General features: G+C 39.9%; 1 protein-coding gene across 2 annotated transcripts in view; it reads right to left on the minus strand.

Annotated features, from left to right (window-relative positions):
• The window catches only part of LOC126293266 (protein draper), a 356,553-nt gene that overhangs the window by 30,325 nt on the left and 306,701 nt on the right, over window positions 1-19,527 (minus strand). For both annotated transcript variants that reach the window (XM_049986389.1, XM_049986388.1), the window contains 2 exons: window positions 11,767-11,874; window positions 4,302-4,466 (listed from right to left, as the gene is read on the minus strand). In XM_049986389.1, coding sequence (XP_049842346.1) covers window positions 4,302-4,466; window positions 11,767-11,874 — 273 coding nt within the window. The remainder of the gene's footprint in view (window positions 1-4,301; window positions 4,467-11,766; window positions 11,875-19,527) is intronic.

A 19,527-nucleotide genomic window follows, 5' to 3' on the forward strand; every position in this document is an offset into this window, starting at 1 on the left:
CACACACACACACACACACACACACACACACACACACACACACACACACACACACACACACACACACTTTTTTGTGTGTCAGTGTTAAATTTCTTCACAAGATTGTCCATCATAACCTAAATTTTCATGTAATAAAAGTTGGTTCTGGTGTAATGGAGCAGACCCATTCAAATTAAAGATAAAATTGCTTAAAGCTGTCAGTCTCTTTTCCAAATCAGTCATATTACTTATCTATATTACCAAGCAACCATCCCAGAACCAAGACCCAAGACCCACTTGCAGGGTGCATATCTAATGGCTTGTGGGGGGAAGGGAGGGGTGAGAGGGGGGAATTGAATATTTTACATGGTTATTGACTAAATTTAAAAATTTGAATTCTATCATAATCTACTCATTAAGACACACAATCCTGCACTGAAAGTTTAACAGAATAAGACAAGTATTAATGACAAAAATTGTGTGTAACTGACGGCAAGCTAAATTCCAGACTTTATTGATCCAGCATTTGAGAATCAGAGCACTCAGGGACTTTCAACAATTTTATACATAATTTCAAAACTTTATGAAACTTTTATCCTTGACAACCACCCCCTTCCCCAAAATGATATGGTGAAAGGAAAAAGTTTATCACTTGCCAGTGCCACACTTTCTCTTTTTATGCACTAAAACTTCAACATCAGACATGACTTTTAATTTATACTTCTTTACTGTTAGCTCTATCCCACAACACAGTTTATGGATAGTATCCACATATACCACTAAATTTACCTGCAAAATTATATATCTGCATGTTCAGGAGGTAAAGCATCATAAACATGAGATGCAGGAAAAATTAGTTTTTGCTTAAAACAGAGTGTCTTGAACAATAAAGATTTACATGCTAAGTGTCAAATATTTAACTCATTTGTAAATTAACGTGATGTTTGAAGCTGTTTTATGCATTCAAGTTCAGTTCTTTAAGGAATCTGGAGTTAACTGGTAGTTACTCTATCAGATCTGTCTCTGTTGTTTCCCTCTACCAAAAGCACAGTAACTCTGCCACCCCAATTCTCTGAAGAATCAAACTCCATTGAATAAAACAAGTTCAAATATCTGATTATTTTAAAAATGAATGAATGTGTTAAATACTTGGTATTAAGCATTAAAACATTTCAGCAAGAAAATGTTTGAAATTATGTTTACAGTTTACTGGAAGTCACTATATCTGGATGATAACAACAAAGTGACTGACATGAAGCTGTTTACAGAGCTGCTACCATAAGAACAGTTAATCAGAGAATGCAATTGGTCGCACATTCTGTTCCATTCAATTTTGTTAATTCTCTACGCTACAGCTACTATAACCAGTTGCAAACATTTGAAGCCAGTAGCCTAAATAGCTGTGATCCATTTCCCTGTGTGCTTTGTTTCCCTGTGTTGAGAGATTATTTTGTACCATAGAATGTTTGAAGCCTGCAGCAGAGGGGTGCAGAAAAGTGTGTCTGCTAAACAGAAAGTTCAGCAATCTTCTCGTGTTTTCCATGACCAGACACGTGAATATTTTGAGAAGGAGAAGTGTGATTATATTGTCTCTAATGAAGATTGCCAAAAGAACTAAAGACAGTTTGAAGACCAAAATTTATAAAGATAAATACTGTGCAAAAGGGAAAGAGCCTAGCTCATCCAAACTGTGGACACCATGTAAAAGGAGAAGGACAGAACAACAATTAAGCAACTTGGACTCATTCTAACAAGATGCTACTCATTGCAACATACACAAATATTGTCATAGAACAGAACAACCAACTAGAAAAAAAACATGCATTACTCTTCTTTGTGAGGCAGAATTATTCAGTGGCAGCAAGACTTCTTTATTAATGTTTGTCAGAGTTCTCAGTTTTCGGTGATATTGGAGTGTGGCATTTTCAATTTTTAATAAACACTGTTAAAGTGTCATTCAAAGATATTGTATGGCTCAATCACATGTGGATATATGCCATCATTCCACCAGAAAAGACTGGACAGACAATAGTACATGCGGAAATTCTGCTGTTCTTCTAGGGAGGGGCAAAAGAATTATTATGTTGGCATGCTGAAATTTCATCTGGTTTCATACATATCTGACGGCTCATTTACAAATCAAGGAAAACAAATGTCTGTCATTAGGAGAAAACTTAAACCAGATGTCTGTCACTGTAATGGCTAATGCCGCTTACCATTCAATTACTGAAGATAAAGCTCTGACGATGGCAAGATTGTAGGGTGGCTGAAATGCCACAATGTGAAAGTTCAGGATGATTTCCATCAGATGGATACAGTAAAAACAAATAAGCTACAGTTTTAACAGTTTGTTGTGAATGAAGTGGCTAAACAACATGGCCACACATTCTTAGGCTTCCACCATACCACTACCACTTCAAAGCCATCAACATGTTTTGGGAGGACATTACCATTATTTGGCAACAAATAACAAAAACTTCACTGAGACAGAAATTCAGAAACTGTTAAAGGAAGCAGTGGCACAAATAACAACAGAGAAGAGAAGTAATGTTTTGCACCACACAGAAATGGTGTAATCAGCAGCTCTTGCACAGATTAGAACACACATAATGGTCATACTGATGAAGAAAGTGTCTCTGAACTATGTAGCATTTGTCCTTTGCCATAATTTGTTTTTACTTTATATGTTTGTGTTTCATATTTTTAACTGAATGGTGTCTACTGCACTTCCTCAATAAATATCATCTTGTTATTAAGGAATGCCCCCCTGCACAAGTATTATGTACTGCATGCACCCTACAGTATTCGTAAGTAGGCAAGTATTTTATACTACTTTACGTTTGTGAGTTATTGTATTTAAATGAACATTTCAGTTCTATTTCACCACCCCTTTCATATTGAAAATATCAATTAAATGTATATTTTTCTGATTATTGTAAAAAACAGTCTGCTTCCTGCTGCAGTTGTTGAGATACAGAAATAACAATAAACTAGAATCACAGGAAATGGTTCAAATGGCTCTGAGCACTACGGGACTCAACTGCTGTGGCCATCGGTCCCCTAGAACTTAGAACTACTTAAACCTAACTAACCTAAGGACACCACACACATCCATGCCCGAGGCAGGATTCGAACCTGCGACCGTAGCAGTCGCACGGTTCCGGACTACGCGCCTAGAACTGCGAGACCACCGCAGCCAGCTAGAATCACAGGAGTGTATTCATTAAGTGACAAGGCCATTACGATCCTGCAAAGTGAACTCAACACTGCATGTTAAAATGCATCATGAGAAAGCAGTCAGTACGCAACTGCACAGCTATTGTACATACAGCCATATGGCATGTGAACACACCTGCTAACAAATAACATCGCACCTTTACACACTCAACTGCCTTCGAGCATCAACCCCTTTGTTGTTCCAATTCAGGTATAAGTGCTCTCATTATCAAACGATGGTAAGAGTATACTCTGGGTCATTTGTGCTCCATTTTAAGAAAAGCTAATTTATCATGCACGGCAACATTTATGACATCATACATCCTGAACTGTTTGTCAAGATTTGTTGATACTAGTAAATTAAAATGTTGTGCCCGATAATGAAGTTTTGTTTTCCTCTTATTATTTTGTAAGGAATTTGGGAGTGGGTGGTGTGTCAGTGAGCAAAAGTTTTGAAACTGTGTACAAGGCTTACTGGAAGTTAGTAAGTGCCCTCATTCTCAAATACTAGAAAATATAGTATCTCTTAATAAGTACATCACAATAGCATTTTAAATTAAGTCAGTAATTACAGGAAAAAATATGTTTACATAACTGACCTCATCAAAACTATGAAAAAAAATTTGCCTCACAATATCTGAACAGACATTTACAAAAACAATTTACAATATAATTTCTACCAATTAGAAATTACTATATAATGACTAATAGAATAGTCTATAAATGATCTCGTCCCCCCCCCCCCCCACTCTCTCTCTCTCTCTCTCTCTCTCTCTCTCTCTCTCTCTCTCTCTCTCTCTCTCTCTCTCTCTCTCTCTCTCTCTCTCTCTCTAAGCCCCCGTAACATGTGTCCCATGTCCAGCATGGAATCTGTGTCTTCAACTTTCCGTGCTTTAGCTTGTCAAAAAAGCTAAGCCAGCATCCTTACAGCTCACAATAGACACAAACATTCAGTAGTTGTGATCAATGACATTTTGTCAAGTCACATACTACTGCACTATTTCCCCATCTTCAAGGAACAAGAGATTTCATAAGATGCAGACATATTCTACAACTGTGCCAGCAGAGTAAGTAACTGTAGTGGTCACACAGAGGTTCGGACTCACCCTTCCACTCGGGCTTGCAGATGCAGCGGCCCGTCTCTGGGTCACAGCCGATGCTGTTGTCATCGTGGCACTGGCAGATCTGCGTGCAGCCGTGGCCGAACCAACCCGAGTCGCAGCGTCGCTCGCATACTTCCCCGACATATCCGGGGCGGCATGTACATGTTCCTGCACACCAGATGTCTCAAGTTAACTACTCTCCTTCCTGCAGACACAAATGCACTTTTTATATCGATAACCTTTTGCATGTAGAGGCCCACAGCTGGCCTGAATTTCTTGGAGGAAGTCACTTTCCTGCATAAGCAGTGGCTTTATTTTTTAAATAAATCATATAAAAGTAAAAATTGATAGTATATACCATAAAGCAAATTCATGGAAAAGAAATAAAACTTCTGATGTTTGCAAAAAAAATAAAAAAAAAATAAAATAAATAAATAAAAATTTAAAAAATATGCTGTGAGAGACAGCAACAGACTTGTAGGAGCAGTTTAACAGAATGGACATTGCACTCAAAAGATCTTACAAGGTGAACATTAAATGTAGTCAAATTAAATCAGGTAATACTGAGAGAATTATAGAATGCATCTACAAAGTCTCTCCAAATTGGCAAACTCACTGTATCTTGCATTGCTGGGGGTAGAACGTTGGCAGCACATTTGTGTCATTGCATAAGCTAAGGGCTGGGATTTGCTGCTAGTGGCTGAGTTATGTTGGGGGGTGGAATTCAACATCATTACAATTAAAACAATTAAATTAATTACAATTAAATACACTGTACTCGCCAACATTTTCCACTTTCTTGAAGCCATAGTTCAACATGTTAACATTTATATGCAAACACCAGTACTAATGTTTCATGTGGAACTCAAATGCAGATAATACTTTATCACTGTCTTCAGATCATATATATCCTTTTGGTTATTTTGATACACAAACTTTTAGTCACACCTCAAAGGAAATAGTTGAGTGGAGACAGATCCGGTGAGTGCAAGGACCAGAGCCTTTTGAAATTACTCTGTCTCCAAAGATTTCACCTGAAAGTCATAGGGACTAGTGTGCAGTATCACCAGTAGCATTGTCTTTTTGGAAAAATGAATGACAGATTTCATTTTAATTTAGGAGGGCAATAAATGGATAAATTATCTGGGAACAATAGACATTGGAAATGAGCATAGTATCGAAAAAGATCAGCCCCATAATTCACACTCGCATTATGGCAACCCACACTCTGATTTTCTATGCATGCAATGGTGTTTCTTTTAAGGCATGTAAATTTTCTGATGAGCAAATTCATGAATTTTGGGAATTAATGTGGCGATATAGGTGAAACCAGGCCTCATCAGTGAAAAAGTTTAGATCTAAACACCAAATCCATCCCAGTTAACCAATCGCTGAAACCATTCACAATACGCTATTTGTTTTGCATGGTCCTTATTGGACTTCACAACATGATGTCTGAAATGTCCTCAACCTTCTATTCTGTTAAAAGTGTGGTCCTGCCAGTTCGTGGTACATCGTGAACTGAACAAACTGGAATTTGTGAATTAAATCACATAGAGTGTCAGAATGTGGATATGTTGAAGCATGAAAACTCAATCTAAATTGCACCTCACATGTTCCGTATCACTTCCTCCTGCACAAAAAACCACCTCCATTAACAATGCTGTCTCTGCAATAGTAAGCATTGTCACTCCACTCAACTTACGCAAGACAATAACACAACTAACAGTTGCAACACACACGCAACACTACTACCCAACCCTACCACTATAGGTCCACAGAATACATGCAGACAAGATCTGAATTTGCTGTCAACCCTTTGTGCCCTGCAAGGCGAAACTTGTGAGACATGCTGCTGCAGAAAGACTTTGTGAATGCACAAAATTGGACAATAAAAGTAGTAGAAGAGCTTTGTTGATCGACAAAGTAGAGAGAATATAAAATTCAGATGGGCTATAGCATGGGGCTAAAGCTTTTCTGAAAAGAAGAATTTGTTAACGTCTATAAATTTGTGTGTTAGAAAGTCTGTTGTGAAGGTACCAGTAAACCTCCAGTTCTTTAAAGAATTGAACTCTCATAAGTAAAACAGCTTCAAACACCCAACTACAAATAAGTTACGGTGTTAAATATTCGCTTTAAGCATCTAAGAGAGACAAAGTTTAGGAATTGTTTGAAAGCCTGTTTGCACGAAGTCTGTAACTGCTCTCATTATGAAATACTGGATGAGTACCGTCTGGCTAATTTGCACTGCATTTTAAGATAAAGCTAGTTTATCACACATCTCAATATTTACAATGTCATATCTCCTGAACTGTGTGTCATACAATGATCTAATTTTGCAGGTATACTGAGTGAAATGAGGGCTGTCCGAAAAATATCAAACCATAGTTTTTATTGTTGAAACCAACAATGGTATGATAACAGTATACTCTCTATGTCTTTAGGCATATGTAGTGCACACCCTTGATGTTTTTCATGCTTGAGGAAACGACAGTCACTGGCTAGCTGTTGAAAAGTGCACATTTGTAAGTGGTAGTTAGCAGATTTTGTGTTGGTGCAAAATGACAGAAAAAGAGGAACAACGTTATTGCATCAAATTTTGTTTTAAGCTTGGCAATCCTCATGTTGAAACAATCCCCAAGATTCAACCAATGTTTCAGGACAAACGAATGAGTGCCACATGGATAAAAGAAAGTAGAACCACTTCATAGATGACTGCACATCAGTGAAGAGTGAAGCACCTTCATGCAGGCTCTCAAAATCTACAAATGAGGTTGTTATTGATCATGTAAAAATGCTAATGATGCATGATAGATGAATCACAATCATTGAACTTTGAAACAAGGTTGTAATTAGTATTGGATCCACTCATTTCATTTTAACAGAACATTTACATCTCGGGGAGAATCTCAGCAAAATTTGTGTCAAAGTTGCTAACAACTGAACTCAAACAACTTCATTTAGAGATGCTAGAAACTGTGAACAGTAATCCCAGCTTTCATAACGCAGTGATCACTGGTGGTGAGTCCTTGGATTACGGGTACAATACAGAAATGAAGTTCCAGTCACTAATACGGAAATGAAGTTCCAGTCACTGCAATGGAAGCATCCATCATCCCCGAGACCCAAAAAACAAGGCAGTTCTGACCATCTTTTAACTCCAGTGGCGTGGCCCATCAATAGGATAGCCCAGATGGTGCTTATGTCAATAAGGTGTACTACCAAGGGATCCTGCATCGCCTTCATAAAATGGTGAGACGCAAATGGCCAGACTCTATGGCACTGGGCACCTTTACCACAATGAAGCACTCACTCATCATTTTTGGCCAAACACAACACAGAGCAGTGAGTAACTTGTGGTTTTTCCATAAACTGGAAAAGACACTGAAACGGACCAGATTTCATAACATGGAAGGCATTATGGAAAATTTGACGGGGCAGCTGCACACCTTTCAAAGGACTCTTCCCAGCAACGCTTCCGGCGTTGTGAGAGGTGTGTAGAATCTGAAGGGGACTACTTTGAAGATCATCAGCCTCAAACAGCAGTATCATAATGAAGATTTATCTTATTCACATAAGTAAAAGTCTGATACAATTTGAACAGAACTTATACATGTAGTTAATGTCTGCAAAGTGTGTTACCACACATTTGGGACGAATTAGAATGTCAACTTTGCTGCAAACACCAATTTCCACCTTCACTACCTTCTCTGGTTTCGACTCCTTTAGAAATAATGGGCTCTCATTCCCCCAGAGACATTCCAATACCTCATTCAAAGTGTCCCCAGTAGAGTTCAGGGCATCATGAAGGAGAAGGATGGACACATCCCATACGAATGTCCACTCATAGGTATCCCAATACTTTAGATCAGATTGGAGACTGCATGTAGGACGAGAGTGTGATCTATCCTCGAGTACTGGTCGAGTGTTTGGGATCCGCACCAGGTCAGACTGAAAGAAGACTTCGAAGCAATTCAGAGGTGAACTGTTAGATTGGTTACTGGCAGGTTCAATCAGCATACAAGTGTTACGAATATGCTTCAGGAGCTCAAGTGGGAATCCCTGGAGGGAAGAAGACATTCATTTCAAAGAACACTGTTGAGAAAGTTTAGAACACTGGCATTTGAAGCTGATTGCAGAACAATCCTATTGCTGCCAACATACATTTTACACAAGAACCACGAAAAGAAGATATGAGAAATTAGGGCTCATATGAAGGTGTATAGAGAGCGATTTTCCCTTGCCCTATCTGTGAGTGGAACAAGGAAAGAAACGAGCAGTTGTGGTAGAGGGTACCCTCTGCCAGCTACCATTTGGTCACTTGCAGAGTATGGATGCAGGTGCAGAACTATTAAAGTGAAAACACACATTGTGTGGCCCTTCTACTTCAATATTTCAATAAAAAGGCTAACTTGTTTGAAGGCTGCAACAAGAGGCTGATATCCACTTAAACTGGAGATTATTTTGGATTGGGTTGGTTACTAGAAAGTGACAGTATTCTAAGAGGGAGGGGATGAGGTCATGGGGCCCGTGACACCACTCTCACTTAAGTAAAACTATTTTTTAGATATATAAATGTCTTAGCCAACTTTTGAAAATTATATGAATTCTGTAAATTACTAGCTATGTTTAACATACAATATTTTTCACTTGCTTGCAAGAGAAGCTAGCCACAGGGACAGGTTTGTGGCACGGCCATCTAAAGGGAACATTCCAGCCACACAAGGGCACCTATTTACAGGCTGTATGTACCTGCTACTGACAACAAACCTGACAGTGTTTGCAGATCCACAGGTAGCACTGTCACAATACAGCATGAGACAGGAGACGGAAGATCCCCCACTAACTAAAAATAAAAAAAATGTATTTTTCCCAAATGTATGCAGAAATTACTGAAAGAAACAGCGTTCTTCCCACTTATATGGAAAAGACAGATTGCTGTTCTCCACACAGCGGAGACGTTCAGTCACAGACAGGTGCAATGAAGAAGACTGGTAAAATATTCAAGCTTTTGGACAAAATCCTCCTCAAAACTAGAAAAAGTACACACACAAAAGCACAACTCATATACATGTATGGCCATTGCCTCCAAGTGCTGAGTAGACGGACCAAACTGAGCACTTTTCTATGGAAATTAATACAGAAATGTACAAAATCATCATTAAAATTTTTATAAAAGGAATAAGTAAGACCTTGTCAGCTGTAACAGAACTGTGAGCAATCAAGATTTTTCAACAATCTTGATGCAGTCCTGTGTTGAAGTTAAGTGGCTCTACTTTGAATCCTCACAGGTGTAAAGTGAAGAGCATAATCTGGTTTCTTCTTGCGAGGGGAAACACACCATTCCAGATTTAAAGCACAATCTAGTGTGTTTATGGGGTGGTGTGATGAATTATTCTAATGTGTAAAAGTGGTGTCCTGAGTTTAAAGCTGGGAAAATGTTCATGACTGATGAAAAAATGGGCATCCCTCAATTGTGTTTTATGAGATTGTGGGCATGGTTAAAGAAATAATTTGTGGCAACGGTCAATTGACTTTTGATGAAATGAACACAATGTGTCCAGATCTCTTCTGCACGACATCACTACTGAAACACTAGGTTTTCAAATATTGTGTATAAGGTGGGTACCAAACCAGGTCACACATCGGCACAAAGTAAACAGAATCTCATGTTCATGGATGTTTCTTGAGAACTTCAGGCTAGAAGGTGAACAAGATTTTGTCTCTATTGTGACTGGCAACAAAATGAGAATGGATCGTTACAACCTTGAGTCAAAACAACAATAAGTGCAATAGTGACATCAATCTTTACCATCAGTGAAACAATTCAAAACTGTATTTTTGATCGAAAATGGAATTCTCCTCGTTAAATTTTTGCACAGTGGAAAAAAGTTATGCTTTGGGGTATTGTGAAACCATAAAAAAAGCTACAGATGTTTATACAGAACAAAAGATGGGGAACGTTAATGACAGGCTTTTCGCCTTGCGAAGTAACTGATGAGTGAAAAAGATTTTGTATCAATGATGAGGTCCTGAGTGCATCAAACAATGGATGAAATAGACTTAAGAACATTTATCCCGCAGCTTACAAAGTGCATTGAGAACTATGCCCAAAAATTGTGTTAATTTTCAATTTTTAAGCAACTGATTACACTATGAATTTCTGGACATGTCTCAAGAGAAATTATTTGAGATACTATCAACTTCTACTTCACAAGTCAATTATGTCTTTGTAAGTTACCCAGTAAGCACAAAAGTTCCTCATTCCAGTTTGTAGGATTAAAACTCCTGCAAACTTAATGAGCTATGGAAGTGTAGGTCATAGTTCAGAAATACAAGGTACAATAGAAAACGTGGTGAGTAATTTTTCTAGAAACAACGTAATAAGCCAACATGGCATTCAATTTAATCTCCTTTAGCATACTGTTCTCAGCTAGCAATGCATTTATCCTCACACTGAATCCATGACAGAAGCATTTCTAGAAGGCATCTTTTGGAAGGGTGTTCAGCTGCTCTGTCATGGGCCAGCCGGTGTGGCCGTGCGGTTCTAGGCGCTTCAGTCTGGAACCGCGTGACCGCTATGCCTCGGTCATGGATATGTGTGATGTCCTTAAGTTGGTTAGGTTTAAGTAGTTCTAAGTTCTAGGGGGCTGATGACCTATGATGTTAAGTCCCATAGTGCTCAGAGCCATTTGAACCATTTTTTGCTCTGGCTAGGCTCTCTGAGTGTCAGGAGTGGCGTCAAAATATTTTCCTTTATGGACAGTTATAACATTTGGGAAGATCCAGAAGTTGTTAAATCTAGTGCTAAATCTGGCGAGAGGGCAGATGAGGACTGACAGTTACACTTTTTACTGTCAAAAACTAACGAATCAAAAGTTAGGTGTGGCATAGTGCATTGCTGTGATGACAAAGGAACCACAGGCCAATTTCTCTGGTCTCTTTCTTCGTACTTGTGCTGCAAATGTTGGAGCATGCCCTTGTAAAGTTCTCTCAGATATTTGCCTCCTTCTGCTTTTGAGGTTAATGGATGTGCTGACCTTTGCTCATCTTCTACCAAGTTCATTTTCAAATTTATCATACCACTTGAAAACTGTCTTCAGCATTATTATCGCCATACCCCACTTTCAACATTTCACATTTTTCTTTGGCACTTTTCTGCAACTTGGAACACAACTTAATGTTCAGGCATTGTTTGTAATCCACAACATGCAACACACATGGTAAACACCTCCTCACTCAAGCATCTCTGGATGCTGATTAATAAGTCAGACTGTGTTCTAATTCAATGCTGTCTGTCTCATCAGATAAGACAACCAGAAAAAATTACATCAAATCATGGAGCATCAGTAGCAGCTGCTAAAAACGTTCATTCACTGTATTTTTTGAACACATCTTGTACGCCCACTTAACAACTGAACAGTGATTGTCTTACCTCATTACATTTACAAAATTACCATCAACTCACCATTCTGCGGGTTGCAGGCAGCACTGTTCAGGCAGCGGCACTGTTGGGAGCAATCCTTGCCGTAGTGCTCCTGATTGCAGGGGCGGTCGCACTGCGTGCCCTCCCACCCTGTATTAAAAAAAAAAGAGTGCTCAAATAAGTAATTTAAAAGCTTCACTGGCTGTTCTAAGTACAGCTATGCAAGATAGAAGTGTATTAAAAGGAATATTCACTAGTGTAAACTGTAAAAATATGAGACAGTAACTGTCAAATAATTACCTTCAAGAGGCAAAATATTTAGTATTGATGACAAACACACACTCTCATGGACCAAAACATTATGACCACCTGCTTAGTACTGTGTTTGTTTACCTCTGGAATCCAATACAGTAGCAACTGTGTGTGGCATTGATGATATTTATCTTCAGTGGTTTCTGGAGCTGTAAGGTACCACCATGTCAAGGGCACCAATACAATAGTTTGTAGGAAGAGGGGGGTGGAGGCTAGACCAGTGTGTATAGCATATTTTTAATATTTCGAAAGACAAATGGCAACCTGTAAGTCGCCAGAAAAAATTTTCAGATTCGACCATGTTAAAAACCTGTGTCATACTGACTTTTAAATTGTTTTCATGAAAGAAAGAACACACTATATTTTCTTCCTTTCTCCAAGGACTGGGCTGGAGAGAGCAGGGGTTTTGCACAGTCCCTCCTTGCCCATAGATATGGGTGTCCTTACACAAGATGCCAATGCACAGTGCAAACAATTCTCTTAATTATAAGCTGATGGTTTGTGGGCATGAAGCTGACACCAAATACCAACCCAGGTATGCTCCATTGGGCTCAGATCAGGAAAATTTCTCAGTCATGACACCAACGTGATTTCAATATCGTCCTCCTCAAAGTACTGTAGCACGATTCTGATCTCGTGATACAGACAGTTATCCTGCTGCCAGATGACATCGCTATCAGGGCAGACTTCAAGTGTGAAGGGATGCACCTGCTCTGTAATAATGTTCACATAGCCCACAGTTTTCGTGGTGCCTGGAATTACTACCACAAGCACCATGAAAGCCCAGGTGACTACCCCACAAACATAATATACCCCCCACTAGCGTGCACCTGTAGCAATGTACATATTTTGATCACCATGAATGATGTGTTTAATATGTTAATGAGGGGACCTTCTATAGCTGTCACATACATAAAGACCTGCATTTTTAATCATCAGCTGTACAATAAACCTTTATTCTCCACCAGTTTCAGTCATTGAGACTGTCATCACCGGAAAAATGCAAATAGAGGATGTCTGGGAAGTAGAGACAAATATTAAAGTGCTATAGAACATACAAAATTTATTGAAAATTTAATATTTTTTTCTTTCCAAATACATTAAGTAACTTCTCTCATTTATGTATGAAAAATTATATCCTTCATATGACCACCCAACACTGCATGGCAATGAGCAACGCGTTCATTGAAATTCCCAATTATGTGTTCACAAACATCTGGTGGGATGCTGTTAATAACACTTTTCTTTCATCCTTTAATTGGTGTCATGTTTGTAGTTTGCTTATGTATGCTTCTGATTTTACAAATCCCCACAACGCATAAGATTACATGATCTGTCAAGTCATTCCTGGTTGCCACACAAAGAGAGAATTTTTTGACGAAATTTTTCATTCAGCAGAGCAATTGCTTCGAGGGATGTGTGACCATCTTGTTGAAGCCAAAAAACCCATCATTTTCACCAGTAAGAGGGAGAAACCAATCAGAAGGCATGTTCCATTTACAGTAATGGCAGCTCCCTCATCCTTTCTAAAAAGTACGTGCCGATCACTCCTCTTGCCCAAAACCCACATCACACCACACAGTCATGGTCTGTGGATGCATTTCATCTCCCTCAGTCACTCACGGATTTTCATTACCCCTAATTCTGCAGTTGTTCTTACTGACATACCCACAGAGGTGGAAGTGTGCTTCATCTGAGAAAATTATTCTTTTTGTGAAGCTTTCATTCTCCACTTGAGCCAAGACCCACTGAGCAAATTGATGTCTCTTTCCATGACCTGCATGCTTCAACTCTTGTGTAAGTTGAATCTTGTATGCATGCATTTTCAGATCTCTTGAAAGGATTTCATGCAGTGAACTTGGTGATAAATTCAATTGTCAAGTTGTTGGGGAAGCAATTTTCTGGGGCTTACGGTCACATTGCAACACACAACAGTGATATTTTCTCGTGTTAAAAAAAAGCTTCCGAACTGATGATTCAGTTGGAGCACCATTACTTCCGAGTGTCACACACAATTCACGAACAACTGCCATGGGGCTTTCACTGTTTTTGTAAGAACTTTTCAGCACTTGGCTATCTTGCTCAGTTATCATCTCCTCCATAGTAAAAATAAACATCAAACAACAATGCTCACCCTACAAAAGCGATCAGGCTACTAAGGGGAAGACTTGCAGATAACAAACATGTAAAAACCACGGATGCCAACCGTCATAAGAGAAAATGACGCAAAATTCAAATTCCTCCTCACTTCCCAGACAATTACATTAGATGGAAAATCAACTCATCTTTCTATTTCATGTTTCAAAAGTTCTCAATGTTACAGTGACTGTAAATGCCCATGTATTATGTACTATGACATTAAATAGTAACAAATTGCTGTTACAATAACACACAGTCAAACATAAAGGACCTATCATGAAGACTGATCCTAGTAGATTTCCACAAGATCCAGACTGTTGTGTAGCTTTTGCTGTATTTACGAGCTGGCCAAGCACACCGTGTGTGGCAAGGGGATGACCAAATATGTGAGCTCTAAGTAAGATGGCTCTGAAACTTCCCCTCTGTGCTTCTGCTAGCCTCTCCCTATACACGGACCAATACTTGCCCAGAGGGAAAGGTTCAGAGTCACTCTGCTCGGAGCTCATGTACTTGGTCACCGAATCAATGCCCTCACTCATGGTGTGCTCGGCCAGTTCGCAAAAGACAGCAAAAGCCACACACAGTCTGGGATCAGTCTTCACGATAGGTCACTTACATTCAGTCATGTGTTATTGTATGGTCAGTTTAATGCTATTTAAAGTCATGATACATAATAGATAGGCACATAAATAATTGTCACATTGAGGGCTTTTGAAACATCTAATAGAAACATGAACAGCTTTTCAATCTAATGCATTTACCTTTCTTCCCGTGATGATGGTCTCTGTGCTAAAACTTGTAGAGAATAAAGGTTTATTTATACAGCCAATGGGAAAAAATGCAGTTATTTATGGATGATGTGTATCCAGACAGAACCATCAACTTGGTGTAACAATAAATATGATTCAAAGAATGGAATGTCCAGGTTGGACTATTAACAGCATTATGGAAAGGATAAATTGCTACTCACCGTATATCAAGCTTCTGGCCAAAGCCTCCTTCAGAAAAGAAAACACACACATCCACACAAGCAGGCACACCTCACACAAACACACAACTGCTACCTCTGGCTGCTGCAGCCAGAATGCAACTGGCACTCTGACCAAAAGCAGCAATCCACTCCAGAAATCATTCGAGCCTCGACCTACGGTACCCTACTGTCCCCACATCCTCCACCCAACAGTTTCTGCCCCTCTGCCCTATCACCACCTTCCAACCCACATCCCCTCACACTCATTGTGTGCCACTGTCCACCAGTGCACCCACTGGTCTCTTCCACTTCTCTAATCCTTTCCTTCTCCACTCCCCGTGCCCCTTCCTCCCGCACAGCCTCTTGACACAGCACCCGGCAGCCTTATCCTGCTGCTGTTAGTCCGTACACACACTGCCAGACAACACTCTCCTCCCCCTCCTCCCCCTCCCCCTCCTCCTCCTCCTCCTCCTCCTCCCCCCCCCCCACCCTCCCACCCCCATCCCCTTCCCTGCCCCTCTCTGCATTGTTGCTTTCGTTCAACATGACAGTTGCATTGTACATCCAGAGATAGTGGTCATCTGTGCACAGGGTCTGCCTACTTGTGTGTTTTCTTTTCTGAAGAAGAGTTTGGCTAAAAGCTCAATGTGTAACAGTCTTTTCCTTGTGCCTGTCTGCAATTCAATGTGTCATTTTTGCAGTGAATAGTAACCCACGTTTTCACAAGAAACATGATTGATTAGATCAAGTGTGACATTTTCATTGACCCACATTCCAACCTCAGTGACCTCCATGCTCATTGCACTCGAAGCTGCACCTACTTGTGACTTAAGCATCCTTAAACCATTTTCCATAGATGCTTATGGCAGTAGCACAGAAACTGCTGACCAGCTTTGCCATTTCCTAGGTGCTCAGCCCCAGGTGCCAGGTCATAACAATCTGCCTTTTGTCAAAGTCTCTTATGGAAGAGGATTTCCCCATCTGTGGCCAGTACTGTCATTAGAATGATTCCACATTCATCTCTGCTCTGCTCATATACAACACAGGATCAGAAAGTAAAGCACAATAATCTTTTCTCCTGTGGTATTACAGTTGGAATGCTGAAATTTCACGATGGTATAGTTTGAAGTTTGTGCCACAGAAGGTATTTTGTTTTTATGTGCAGCTTTAGTGAGAGAAATCTGAATTACAAAACAAACATGGCACACATGTTATTTTTGTCTACTTGCAAAGAGCAGCAAAGTGTAGTTTGATACCTGTGGACCCAATGGCATACACTGAATGAAATTCACAGGGACAAGTTTGGCATGTACACAGATGACTGTATGGATTGTAGCAGGTGGTGCGCATTCTTCCAAGAGGGTTGCGTGAAACTCAATGATTTACACCACTGCAGGTGGCCAGTAAAAGCTGCAACCCTGCATAATGTTGGAGCCACTGAGGCAGCAATTTTGAATGACCAGTGTGTGGAGCTGCAAACCGTATCACAACAGTTCAGAATATCCGGGTACTGTGTACAATATTGTTCATGACACGTTGAAATTTCATAAAGTTAGTGCTCACTGGATGCTTAAGAACCTGGCAAGGACAAGTGAATGCTGACAAGTTTCAATCATTTGATGCATTACACCTCAGGAGGGCACGGCTTTCTGAAAGGAATCATCACTGGTGATGAGTCGTGGGTGTACCACTACATTCAAAACCCAGCAGGCCTCTACAGAGTGGAAACATGCTGATTCCCCAGTACAAAAAAATTCAAAGTGAGTCAATCTACCAGGAAAGTGCTTCTAACAGTGTTCTGGGACATACATGGTGTGTTACTGGTGGACTTCGCTGAACACAGGACTGCTGTGAAAGCTGCAGCCTACATTAAAACTTCAGTTACATTGTATTGTGCCCTTTGTGACAAATGCCACAACATTAACGCTGTCTGTGTCAAACTTATTTGTGACAATACTCGTCTCCATGTTGCTGCTCCCACTTGTGAGAAAATCATCAAGTTTGGGTGGGAGGTGCGCCATACAGTCCGGACATTGAATTGTCGGCATTTCACGTTTGGTCTCATCAAGAAATCCCTGGCTGGTCAACGCTTTGTGACAGATGAGGAAAAAATTAAATTGGCAGTCTGCAGATGGCTATACTTGAACCAAACAGAATTCTATGACCAGGTCATATTATAATTAGATAAAAGGCATCAAATTATTGTGCATTACTTTCCCACCTCTGCTCGTACTTTCCTTCCTGCATCATGTGCCTGTCGGACCACCAGGTGGTATTCATTACTGCCACACAGACTGGCTGCACGGTTTCAGGTGTCCTGTCGCAGATTGTGCAGCTAGTACTTTCAAAACCTAGAATAGCTGCTTGTCCTTTTACATATGTTTATTAGTACTAGTATGTGGACAAACTAAGTTGAAACCATGGTGGATGATGGAAGTAACTGTGAATGGGAAACGCCTTTATGATCACTCTAACCAGCCACTGCACCAAGTGTCAATTTGTCTTTGTGTATAGCACTATTTCAACAATATTATGAAAATGATAGATTGCTACTCACCACATGGAGAAGATGTTGAGTTGCCAACAGGCACAATATAAAGATAGCTATATATCTTACCTTTTCATCAAAAGGTCTCCTTCAAAAGTAAAAAACACAGACACACACAAGTACAACTCGCACACATATGACCACTGTCTCTAGCCACTAAGGCTGGGTGGTCACAGACTGTGGTGTGTGTGTGTGAGGGGGGGGGGGGGGAGGGGGGGGGGTTCCTTCTTCAAAAGCAGCCTTTTGGCCAAAAGCTCAAATGTATAGCCCTGTTTTTGCTATGCCTGCATGCAACTCAATGTCTCCTCTAAATAGCTAGTAGTGCAACCTATCCTTTTCATAACACTGTCATTATTCCATCCTTGACTTTCCAGTGTATGATTCTGCCCAGTGGCTTTTCTTCCATCCCACAACCAGTGCTGTTTTCCTTTGTTAGTATGCTCTAATGCGTTCCTTTACTTAGTGTTCAACCTTTATCAGGGATGAGGGTCACTGGAATCTGATATTTTGAATAACAACACATTAATAATATAATCTCCATAAAATCAGTGTCATACAAAGCCTGAACATTCATTTCAGTGCTGGAATTCATACAATACAAATAACAGCCACAGTGACCATAGTTTTAATGTGTATCATACACCAACATACCACAAAATTTCCCCAATCTTACCGAGACTGCCACAATAATCTATTTGCAGAACCAACCCCTGTCCTTGACTACCTGCACGTATGTCCAAGAAACACAAAAAGAATTAAGAACAACAAAAATGCTCACATCTTTTCTGTATGGTAAAGATGTAAAAACTTTCATTCCTGTTTAAGAATATACCTAACCTCTAGTTAAGACTGTAATAAGAAATAAAAAAAGCAAGCAACCAGATATAACAAATAGCAATGACTAATTTATTCCAGACACAAGACATTATTTTAACATTTCATTAATACCTACAAACAACATGTAGTGTTGACTATATAAGCTTTACTGACATAATAATTGTGTTATCACATTTGCCATAGGATGCTCCACTCAACCAAGTTTAGTATCGCAGTGATTCATATTGTCACCATGTGCACAAGTTGCTGCATTGATGTCAAACCTCTGCCTATAGGACACACAGAGAGAGAGAGAGAGAGAGAGAGAGAGAGAGAGAGAGAGAGAGAGAGAGAGAGAGAGAGAGAGAATCCAACAACATTACAGCCCTGATGACAAAAAACAAACCCTGCCAGTCCAGGCAAAAATCATTCTATGTATTTTCAACATACAGAGGTGGAACAGTGATTAGGGAGATGCTGTGTTCCTTAACTTGCAGAAGACAGAGACATCTCTGCCCAAACTCTTTGCCCTTACATATGTCTTCTTGTGGCGGGGTGTGTGTGTGTGTGTGTGTGTGTGTGTGTGTGTGTGTGTGTGTGTGTGTGTGTGTGTGTGTGTGTGTGTGTGTGTGTGCGCACGCAAGTGTATACCTGTCCCTTTTTCCCCCTAAGGTAAGTCTTTCTGCTCCTGGAATGACTCCTTACCCCTCTTCCTTAAAACCCACATCCTTTCGTCTTTCTCTCTCCTTCCCTCTTTCCCGATGAAGCAACCGTGGGTTGCGAAAGCATTAATTTTGTGTGTGTGTTTGTGTTTGTTAGTGTCTCTATCAACATACCAACACTTTCGTTTGGTAAGTTACATCATCTTTGTTTTTAGATATATTTTCCCCACGTGGAATGTTTCCCTCTATTATATTCATAACATTATCTTTTGTACTTGACGATTTTCACAAGATGAAGAAAATCACAACAGTTGTTGATCCAATACAATTTTATTGTTTACAACTGGTTTCAGAAT

Source organism: Schistocerca gregaria, chromosome 10, assembly GCF_023897955.1.
Source record: "Schistocerca gregaria isolate iqSchGreg1 chromosome 10, iqSchGreg1.2, whole genome shotgun sequence".
Taxonomy (NCBI): Eukaryota; Metazoa; Arthropoda; class Insecta; order Orthoptera; family Acrididae; genus Schistocerca; species Schistocerca gregaria.